The 11,558-nt window shown below is 41.3% G+C and overlaps 1 protein-coding gene across 3 annotated transcripts; it reads right to left on the reverse strand.

Annotated features, from left to right (window-relative positions):
- Positions 1–1,440: 1,440 nt before the first annotated feature.
- On the reverse strand, positions 1,441–10,543 carry LOC117969534 (transmembrane protease serine 3-like). 3 transcript variants are annotated; one of them, XM_059009395.1, is made up of 16 exons: positions 10,065–10,543; positions 9,169–9,347; positions 8,797–8,853; positions 8,436–8,495; positions 8,049–8,223; positions 7,645–7,764; positions 7,182–7,331; positions 6,748–6,892; positions 6,399–6,515; positions 6,083–6,126; positions 5,668–5,833; positions 4,685–4,863; positions 4,460–4,555; positions 3,580–3,722; positions 2,486–2,638; positions 1,441–1,677 (listed from the first exon to the last, which is right to left on the reverse strand). In XM_059009395.1, the coding sequence occupies exons 2-16, from the start codon at positions 9,175–9,177 to the stop codon at positions 1,657–1,659; spliced, it is 1,635 nt and encodes a 544-aa protein (XP_058865378.1). In that variant the 5' UTR covers positions 9,178–9,347; positions 10,065–10,543; the 3' UTR covers positions 1,441–1,656. The 3 variants fall into 3 exon arrangements, with proteins under 3 accessions (XP_058865378.1, XP_058865377.1, XP_058865376.1); XM_059009394.1 differs by having other exon boundaries at positions 1,442–1,677; positions 8,797–8,856; positions 10,116–10,543; XM_059009393.1 differs by having other exon boundaries at positions 1,442–1,677; positions 8,797–8,856.
- Between the last annotated feature and the right edge of the window lie 1,015 nt (positions 10,544–11,558).

The raw sequence follows: 11,558 nt of genomic DNA on the forward strand, positions 1-11,558 counted from the left end.
ACACACTAATTCAGAGAACTATGTACAATCCTTAACCTATCTAACGATCTTTCCCTCTTTCCTTCCCAGTTCCTTATCCACCTCTTTCTGGATACTATGATAAAACCTTCCTATTAAACTTTCATCCCATTTCTAATGCCATTGCTTTACTATGATACTTGCAAAGTCTCCAGACTAGTAGTTATACACAGTGACGCAAAGAAGACTCCTTCCTTTCCAGACCCCTCTAGTGCTGCAAAAAAGTATTTTAACGGCTTCAATACACCCAATAAAAGGTCAGTATTAGAAAGCATTGCCGTTTATGAATGAAATAATATCTAAAAACGTGGCGTTGATATAAAATATCAGTTAACTAATGTGTTCTTGTTGTTCATATTAGCTTTATGGAACTTTCTGTATCAAGCGATTTCTTAGAACAGAAGTTTAACGCATCAAAGAACCGGGTCTTCAGTGTTTTTTTTTTTTTCATATCTGTACCAAATTGCTCTTCAGTATCTTTGTATCTCAAATGCTTAATCTTAACAGCTTTTCTTAATGGTACTTAACTAACTTCCTCATTAGCCTGCTGTCTGCACTGTGCAGACTGCAGAATACCCAGCTACAGCAGCACCCTGTTCAATGCGCAATGTTTTGTGCCATTACTCAAGATAGACTATACAATACTGCACAGTGGTTTTGTACGACTGTATTGCCTAATTAAACGTCGTTGTTGATCTCGTGCCAGACTGTTAAGAACACAGTACGTGACTTTGACCACGTCTTGGCTTTTGTTATGGAGAACGGGCCAAGGTGTATTTGAATGGTTTGTAGATAAAAAATAAGTTAGCATACGGGTTATATTTAAAGATGACCGGATATTTGGCAAAGCAGATGTTCTTACTGCAGACAGTAATGATGTTGGATGAAGGAGAGTGCTCAGAGGGATGATGTTAGCACGCTGTAAAGACTCACCCATGTAAGTGTAAAATGTACTGGGGATACTTAAAATTTTACAACATAATTCTATCAATCTCACCTGTCGTGCATTCGGTCTCAAATGAAGTTTTGAAACATGGAAAAGACGCATTTATATTTGAAAAGATCGTACTAGACCAGCTGGCTCTGTTTCCAAGCCATTCTTACAGATAATACTGCACAATATTTCACCTTCCGTGTGTTTTATCCTGTTATTAAGCATCCCGGTGCTTAATGTCCAAGGGATTGTATGTGTACTTAGAGTTGGAGGACGCCGAAAAAAGGTTCTTTTCCTAGTGTAGTGCCAGATATTTTAAAATGAAAATGGGTGGCCTGTCTCATTTCTGGGGTAATACACGTGTTTATTTTTAGTTGCTACCCCTAAAAATACCCCACCCCCAGGAAACCAAGCATTATACACACAAACGGCAGTGCCTATACTGTGTACAAATGAATTGACATTTCATTTTCTTAATTTATTTATTTGAATTTATTTTCTTGTAATATTTTTTGTCTAAAAAAAAAAAAACTAAACAAAACATTAACAAACATTTAACAAAACACTAAACACATGCAGTACTCTTGAAACTATGAAGGCACAGTTTCCTGAAGACTGAATTATTAAATTCTTCTGAAACGATAGGAAAATATGTATTTTGGAGGTGTCGGTGTAACATTTCTTGACTCCAGCGGTGTTTTGAATCATGGGATGTCTTTGTCAGCCTGCCGAGACATAAATAAATAAATAAATTAATTAATTAATTAATTAATTTTAAAAAAGAAACAATATTCATAATTGATTTATTTAAGGAGTTATATATAAAGACAATTTATAAATCCACAGCTATGGCCGAAAGTTTTGCATCGCTCTATAGAAGGAACTCATTTTGCTTCGAATGAAACCTGCTGAATAATGTGACGTTAACATATTGAATTACATACCGCTTTGTAGTTTTCCCATATACAAGTACTTATAAAAAAAAAAAAAAACTGACAACAATTGAAAAATATAACATTTCGAAATCTAACATGAAATACTACTGTACTGGCTTCCGGCAGACTTTTGCGATATCGTTTTGTAGTTTATTTGATTACATGATGTTAAATAAAGTATCTAAATTACGACGTTTATATATATATATATATATATATATATATATATATATATATATATATATATATATATATATATATATATATTAAATTATGTCTCAATCCTAAAATTCTAGGTGATGCAAAACGTTTGTCCACAGCTGTAATATATTTCAAGCGCTCTCCAGGTTTTTGTACCTCGTTCTGTAACATATAAAGGATTTTTTTCTCCTTTCAAAAAATAGGCGTTAATCAACGACTGGAGGTACAGTAGCGCCTTGAAAATATAACCCTGAGGTTCAAATGTTTCCAGCTTGCACCTGATTCAGTGTAGACTGTACTGAGCACTTTGAAGTTTGTGCTAATACTAAAATACAAGTCTCCAGGCAGCAGAAGTGTCCGGACAGCATTTGTTACTCTGCGTGTTGAGGAGACTCGCCTGTATTTTGCGGTAGATCCAGTCCAGAAGTTCGCTGACGTTGGTGTAGACCCCCGGGCGGTCAAGCCTGCCGCAGCCGTCCCCCCAGCTCACTATCCCCACGAGCCACCAAGACTGGCCGGATTGACAGACCAAAGGACCCCCGCTGTCCCCCTGCAGAAACAGCATGGTATGCAATCAGTCGCCCTGAAAGAAGCTCCAGCCATGGCTTTGGAATCCATCTCTTATCCCTAGTGACGGGTGTATGGATGGTAGAAGGGACAGTACTTTCTGATGGACAGCTTTTTCATTTGTGAAAATATGATCTTTGAACTTTGCCATTCCCATCTACTCTACATGTAAATAAGACATGACTATAAAACACACTCATTCTCCATGTCAAAGACACTGGATCCTATTCACAAAGCTTATGCTATTGGCTTAGACTGGGTGGTCCAGTGGTTAAAGAAAAGTGCTTGTAACCTGGAGGTCCCCGGTTCAAATCCCACCTCAGCCACTGACTCACTGCGTGACCCTGAGCAAGTCACTTAACCTCCTTGTGCTCCGTCTTTCGGGTGAGACGTAGTTGTAAGTGACTCTGCAGCTGATGCATAGTTCACACACCCTAGTCTCTGTAAGTCACCTTGGATAAAGGCGTCTGCTAAATAAACAAATAATAAAATACACGTCATGTTTTAGACAACGGTTCTAAGTGGGTAATGCAAAAATAGTCATACCTATGCTAGTAAAAGCATAGCAAAGTGTAATAAAGCATTGTGAAAGCATGGCAAAGCATAGGCAAGCATTGTAAAGCTCACAGAGGTATGGTAAACCATATTAGAAAAAACATGTCAAACCATGGTAAACTATGGTCAATCCATAGTATATAACAATGGGAAAATTTGATTAGGGTAGTTTGATTTACCTATAAAGAACCATTGTGATTTCCGTTTATACAGTAAAATATGAAAGCACGGTTGCTAGTGTTTGGTGACTTCTTGGCAATATCTTGGACCGTTAACACCCCAAAACTAACATTTGGACACATGGTATCACCATGGTATGAACGCAAAAGACACACCGTCCACACCTCTGGAATCGCTGGGGTCCTTTACCTGGCAAGAATCAGTCCTGCCGTCCATGTAGCCAGCGCACAGCATGCGTGGGGTGATGTAGTTTCCATAGACATCAACACGGCTACACACAGTGCTGTCAATAAGCTGGACCTGGCCTTCTCTTAACACGGGGGAGATGGGGCCTGTGGAGGGATGAGGTGGAAGAGACTGAGACAGAAAGTCTTAACCATGGCTTTGGTATCCATTTCTTATCCCTAGTGATGAGTATGGGGTAGAAGTGGCAGGACTTTCGTATGCACGTCTTTGTCCAATTGTGATGCAGCTTGGTAGCACTGTTATTTAATATAAGTTATTGAGAGTATTGGATTCTGAGGATATAAGGGGTTATCTGTCTGTCTGTATGTCAGAGCTCTAAATACAATGCCATGAACAATAAAGAACAGACCCACGACCTACACAGTATCTACAGCTTAGAGACCAATTCATAATCAGTGCAACACTTGTTTTGTATGGTTTTCTATTCGACTGTTATTAAATAATATTAATATTGTTATTATTATTATTTATTTCTTAGCAGATGCCCTTATCCAGGGCGACTTACAATTGTTACAAGATGTCACATTATTTTTACATACAATTACATTTTTTTTTTACATACAATTACCCATTTATACAGTTGGGTTTTTACTGGAGCAATCTAGGTAAAGTACCTTGCTCAAGGGTACAGCAGCAGTGTCCCCCACCTGGGATCGAACCCACGACCCTCCGGTCAAGAGTCCAGAACCCTAACCACTACTCCACACTGCTGCCCACTGCTGTTATTATAAAATGTCATGCAAATTATGAATCCCCCTGTACATGTGAAAATGTACAGAAGGACAGGATCCTTAGATGGGACAAGTATTTTAAAGACCCATACCCCCCTCTTCAGTGTATCCCCATCCAGATATCCAGCAGTTGGAGTTTAGGGGGAAAGTCTGTCCATAGCTAGGAAGGCACACCGGCCGCACTGTGTCTGCAACGACACAAAGAAATGAATGCACGCCAACAAAGAGAAAGGGAAAGAAGCATGTCTTTCCAAGCAGGCTTTTAAATAGTCCTCAGAGTGGGACACGCGTTCAACAGCGAGGAACCCGAATCTCACCTGAGAAGCGTACGTCGACGGTGGTGCGCAGCATGGCGATATCGTAGTCGTTGTTGAGGTGAGTGAAGCTGGGGTGGTGGTAGACCTCTAGCGCGTTGTACTGCCCTCCTGCCGGCGAGCCCTCTCTGCTGACGGAGCCCACCAAGAGAGTCCACTTACCAGCCGTCAACAGGTTGTACCTGCAACTCACACATCAAATCGTACAAGCAGCTGTGACTAATACCAAGAGATGCCTGCTCAGCAACCTCCCTCCGCCCCCTGCTGGTCAGCTGATAATAGTGACTGCTAAGACTGGTCCGCACTTCAGTGTGGTGGCATTCCTGGCAATCTAGAATGCAGAACAGTTATCCCACCATGTGTATTGACAGCACATGGGTAACAGACTATGTCAAGAAATGGATGGTGTTTCGAAATTGTTATGAAAGTAGAACTCGAGCAGTTAGGTGGGATATATAGCAGTGTGGAGTAGTGGTTAGGGCTCTGGACTCTTGACCGGAGAGTCGTGGGTTCAATCCCAGGTGGGGGACACTGTTGCTGTGCCCTTGAGCAAGGTACTTTACCTAGATTGCTCCAGTAAAAACCCAACTGTATGAATGGGTAATTGTATGTAAAACAATGTGTAAAAAAATTATGTAATTGTATGTATACATAATGTGATATCTTGTAACAAATTGTAAGTTGCCCTGGATAAGAAATAAATAATAATAATATATAAGTGAGACAAGCTACCTGAATCCTCTCCTGACGACAGACCATCTCCATACCTGAGCTTTCTCCCAGAGAATTAGGTAGCTGATCATTATCTGAGTTCAGTTTAAAACTAAGTCACACATTTGTTGTGTCGAACGATAAATATTTCCGTTATAGATGTGTAACTTTGGAATGCTGGAATCAATAAATGGACACTTACTAACATAGCAATTGGTATGGTGTGTACCCAGCTGCAGACATCAAATTAGTTTAGGTCTGGCTTGTAAACTCACAGTGCAAAGCAGTGTGCCGCTGTCATGACCCATCGTGCTGACACTACCGAGCCCCCACACACATGCCTGCCTTCCCAGCGCAGACTGGCCTGCCAGGGCCACCGTCCAAGAGTCGAGGGGTTGCCACCCACAATGCGCTCAGTAGGTACAGAGCGGTGACCACAGTCTGGGAGAGAGCAAGAGAGAGAGAGAGAGAATTCAAAAACAGCCAACAGCTCTCTATCCAAGGATAAGTAGACATGCAGACACAGATCCTGTTGGCTCCACAGTTATTGAGACAGTATGATTTAATACCTGTTCTCTCAAAGGGAGATCTCTGTGGCTGTAGAAGAAAGAGTTTATACAGTGCTGGCATGATTCTCCTCTTCACACGAGCAGTGACTCACAGGTGGACACGTTATACCGGCCTACTCACCTGTGCATTGCAGGGAAACTACTTCATTGTTCGGGCAGGCCGTGCTAAACAGAACACCAAAATAGAACAGTAATTATTGAGGTTTACTCTTTCTTTCTTTCTTTCTTTCTTTCTTTCTTCCCTTTCTAGTTTATTCTTATTGTCTTTCCATCCTTCCTTCCTTCCTATCCTTCCTTCCTTCCTTTCTTTCTCGCTCTCTCATTTTATTTCTTTTGTTTGTTCTTTCTTTCCTTCTTTCTTACAAAAGAAACTGTTAATAACGTGCTTAACATAATGTTTTCTGTGCAGTTAGTTTAGCTGCCTGGTGGTCACTCACACTGGCTTTAGCAGTCCCTCGAGAGCGCTGCTCGACCCCCTCTCCTGAATGGAGGCCAGGTCACCCAGGTCCTGTGACCCCAGCGAGTTCAGGCTCACTGCCTGTGACACGGGGTGACTGCAAAACAAACACAATCCTGCAATCACAATCCACCACAAAAAAAACATTCTTTACCATCTTTCCCCGTGCTGTACCCAGTTCCCCTGTGCTGTACCCTGCTCCTCTGTGCTATACCCTGCTCCTCTGTGCTGTATCCTGCTCCCCTGTGCTGTATCCTGCTCCCCTGTGCTGTACCCTGCTCCCCTGTGCTATACCCTGCTCCCGGCAGTAGCAGTGCTAGGGAGAGTACCTGTTAAGGCCGAGTTCCTGGCAGGAGAGCCAGGCCAAGGTCTGGTTGAAGCCCTGGTGACACACGCTGTAGTACTTCTGGTCAGCCGGGTTATAGAGGTGCAAGAGCGAATTCCCACCCCACAGCACCACTGGATTCCTGTACTCTGACCACAGTAGAAGGAATGATTAGACACAGGCAGGCTGCCTCATAAAATGTGGCTTGAAAACCATATGAAGTGAAGATACTGGTTACCTCCATTAAGACATGTCTGAACCCGCTCCTGGTTAAAATACCCAACGCGGTAAAAATATAATAACGCAAATACTGCATACCATACCAAATACCATCTATAATACTATAAAGAAATAATCTAGGTTTACTAAAGAGCCTTTATATTAATCTGTGTTGTTTATTCCGGTAATGGCACTGTAAGAGAATGCACCAATGCTGACCTTTGCTGGAGTTGTTGGTGTCATTAAGGTACTGCTTGGTCAGGCAGGGGGCAGTAGAGAGAGAGGAGCTGCAATTCCCACTCTCTCCACAAGGGGGAAATAGATCCCAGCACGGTGGCTTCTTCCTTGCAGGAAAACACACAAACTTCACTGCAGGACAAATGGAAATGAGAAAGTTCACAAGCATGCTTAACACAATATACAGCCCTGGCTAAAAAGTTTGCATCATCACCCTAGAGAATGAACTCATTCTGCTTTCTTAAAGTCAATCGAAAAATTGAACATGAAATACTACTATTATGGCTCCCCTGGTGGACTATGCTCATCCCTGCAGGTGTCCGCTCCCCCAATCCATGGCAACGTTAAGCTCTGGGCACAAACCTGCTACCCTCACTCACCTTGAAGAAGGGGTTCCACCACATTTCTGATGCTATGATGTATGAGTGAAAGCTGAAGTCCTTACCGATGAGGCAGATCACCAAGGCGACAGCAAGGAGCACCAGCAACACCAGCACATTGATGGTGAAGATCTGCAAGCCCTGGGGGGCAGTAGGCACTGAAGGGGCATCTGGGTCCACGCCTCCTGTATGAACATAATTTTGATTTATCTTTTATTTAACATCATGTAATCAAAGAAACTACAAAATTATATTGTTCAAAGTCTACCGGAAGCCATAATAGTAGTACAGTAGTATTTCATGTTAGATTTCAAAATGCCACATTTTTTTTTATTTTGGGCAGTTTTTCATTAAGTGTATGGAAACATTTTTTCATGACTTTCACAAAACCAGAGATACTAATTACAAATGAGCTTTGAGAAGCCGTTTTGATGGGTATACAGGCGCAAAAATTAAGCTGGCATCTTACCTTCCCCCTCTGACAAGGTCTTGGTTGGCTCAATTGGGATGCCCACCTGCCCTGTGGCGCTCGATGTCTGGGGGTCTGTGGGGGGGTCTATGGGGGAAGAAGCAGGGGCTTCCAGGGGGGGTTCTGCAGGTACGGGGGCCAAGAATGGGTCTTCTGTCAAACTGGGTGGTACCACCTAAATGTTTGGGGGGAAATGTAGAGATTTTAGCATTAATGTTAAGACCGTACAATAGTTATTCCAGAAATGAGCCCCATATGCAAAAAAGTAGATATCTGTCGAGTGTTCCGCAGAGCATCTGATGTGTTTAGTGTTTGTATTAATAATGGCTGATAAAAATGTAAATCAAATAAATAATCATATCAAACAATGTATTGAAATCATCTCACCTGAATCGCAATGGTCACGGTAGCACCTTCTGTGAAAGGGAGAGGTTCTGAATCCTCAACCTGCAGCGAAAAATGAATCCATGAATTCATCCACTCTATGGCCTACCAAAAAATGACCTGTTATCATCAAAATGTATCAATTTCCAAAAAAGGCAACGATTTTGATCAGGGGCATTTATTGCCCTCAAATCTTATTTCCACCACTGAGAGCGACAAGGATATTTGCTCATCGTGGTATCACAAAAATGTGTTTCTGCGGTGGTGACTACGAAGACTGGTGCAACCTTCAAAGTGATGCCAGTATTAGCAATCATCGTTGTAGTAGGATGAATGAAGGCGCAAGTTTTATCATAGATCTTACCTCAACAGGGCTGTGTTCACTGCTAGCTTCTCCGCTAGGGGGAGCTTCTACAACTTCCTGCTACAGAGAATGAGTGGAGATTAAATGCATACATAGTCAAATATATTATTTACATCAAGGGTATCTGGTGACATTACAAAGTATTTGTCTGAATTTTTTCTACACAATTTGCCTGTAAGACAGGGTGAAAAAGACCCTGCACAGGGGGTATACTTTGGGTCACACAGAATTTGATACACATGGAAGAAAATGTAAAGGTGACAAAAATAATGTGCGGTGCTTACATTAAAGGTGAACGTGACTTTTAGGCAAAAAGCCCACATTATGCACCCTTTTATAAACCACAGCCATAAGGGAAATAGAACTACTCACCTCAACCATTCTGATACTTATTTATTAGGCATTCCAGACACCAGCAGAAAAGCAACACCTGTCATCAAAAACCAGGTAAAAAGGCCGAGCAGTTTACTTATGCAGCCTCTTCATTGCCTTTGTATTGCAGTAGACATTGTACAGATGTATTCATAAGACGTCCTAGTGTATAATAGTGCCTGTGAGGATAAGAAAACACCACCATATTCAACCTTCCTTAAGAGTCGGGTCAATAGGATTTATACACTGGAAGTCAAAACCTCCATCACCACTTAAACACTTCCGATTCAGCCAATTTGAAAAAAAAAGAATATATATATATATATAATTTTCAGAGATCTCAAGGATTGCATTGCAAGACTTGCAGCAGACATTGTGCAATCCCACCAATGCATCTGAAAGGCTTTTCCATTCCAGTGCTTTGTAAGATGCGTTATAAAAACACGTTAGGAACACTACGCTGGTTTGATTTTTATTTGGCTGCCGTGGATTTAGTGACTAGCAGTTCCAGTTTTCTAACTGATCCACAGTCTCGTGATGAATCCACAGCTCTCTGTGCAAAGCCAATCATCGGTTTGAACTGAAAGATAAACCAATTGCAATATCAAGGGGTGGCCTTCCTCGAAATGTTTTAAAACCAGATTTGTGTTCCTTTATCAAATAAGTCAGTTTCAGATCGCGCTGTGCAGCAATTTCAAAGTTAAAAAGTCAGTTTGATGAATTGCTATAAACGTGTGCTGGGGTTTTACATATCACCTTGATATCGGATTCTCTACGGAAACCAGTAAATGCGTTCCAATTCCCATACCTTACTGGTCGCCAGTGCACCAGCGGTTGCTGGAATTGCCACTTACATAATCCAAAAGAAATATAAAATATAAATTAAAATGGCTTACGGATCAGCGAATCTCCAGTCTTCTTTTCAAAACCACTTGCATTCATGTTACCTGCAAAATCACCTCCATATTCTTCAAAATGAAATGAACTCCCAGCTCTTCAGAAGGCAATGGTTTGTTTCTTTCCTTTCTACCTGGCTGAGCTCCTGTGTTTCAGGTAGAATAATAGCATGATGTCATCACTGTAGGCTCCTTTTGTAAGTAAAGGCCATCTTGGTCTATGGGGAGCAGTTTCAGCTCGGCTATGAATTAAGTAGCTTGGGTTATCTACAGATAAGGTTTCTCCAGTCTGTCAAAATGATACCCCTTGCTACTGGAAACCAGGGCAGATAGATTTACACAAGCCGCTATTACAGTATACTACTCCTACTGACAGAGGGAGACAATACTGACCAGGGAATAATTGCTCTCTTTCTGTTATGAATTATAAATAATTGTTTGATATCATGCCCACCATGTGGCCAGCAGTGTGGAGTAGTGGTTAGGGCTCTGGACTCTTGATCAGAGGGTTGTGGGTTCAATCCCAGGTGGGGGACACTGCTGCTGTACTCTTGAGCAAGGTACTTTACCTAGATTGCTCCAGTAAAAACCCAACTGTATAAAAGGGTAATTGTATGTAAAAATAATGTGATATCTTGTAACAATTGTAAGTCACCCTGGATAAGGGCATCTGCTAATAAATGAATAATAATAAACAGTCTTGAGCATGTTAACATGGTGTGGCTGTGTGTTCCTTTTCTCTTACTCTTTGAAATGAATTGCAGGGGTGGCCTATTAAAGTCATCAGTTAAATCAGTAACTGCTAATCTATTTTGACAAGATTTTCAGTGCCAGTGGCTTGATTTCATCTGCACAACAAACCAAAACTACAGAAGCAATGGGGTGTTCTAATAAATTTGTACACTGCCGTATGTGTAACTGTAACAGGTTACAAAGCATTAAGTTCCTGTAACTAGATACAGTTTTTTTTAACAGATTTCTTTTTTTCAAGTACCTTCCCCAGCACTGATAGTAATATACCTTAGACACCCTGGATTGGGAGAGTGTGTTTGCCAGAAGCTGACACCCCAGGGCTGGTCGTGTAAAGAGGAGTCATCAGTTTGACACAGCGAGGTGTTGCATTATAGATCAGATTGGCATCAGATGAGAGCCCAGGCTTTGATACTGGATACAGGCCAATGCATAGGGTTACTGCTGACACACAAAGAGTCAGAGCTAGTCAAAGCCTCTCACATTTCACAGAGAAGCCATCTTTTCCATACCGCTACTGTATTTGAAATACATGATAACGAAATGCACTATATTTGCACTATACTCTATACTCTCTGCATTTGTTTTTTAAGATAGAATGATTTAAAGATAACTGAAAATATTCAAATAGCATTTACCGAAGCTATTGATGCTAAAAAAACAAATTATCTTCAAACACAGTAGTGTGCAAATGTGTTAGATCACCTCAAGATGTGTCATTTACTGTGATCAGTTTTTGTTAAA

This window comes from Acipenser ruthenus, chromosome 38 (genome assembly GCF_902713425.1).
Source record: "Acipenser ruthenus chromosome 38, fAciRut3.2 maternal haplotype, whole genome shotgun sequence".
Classification (NCBI taxonomy): domain Eukaryota; kingdom Metazoa; phylum Chordata; class Actinopteri; order Acipenseriformes; family Acipenseridae; genus Acipenser; species Acipenser ruthenus.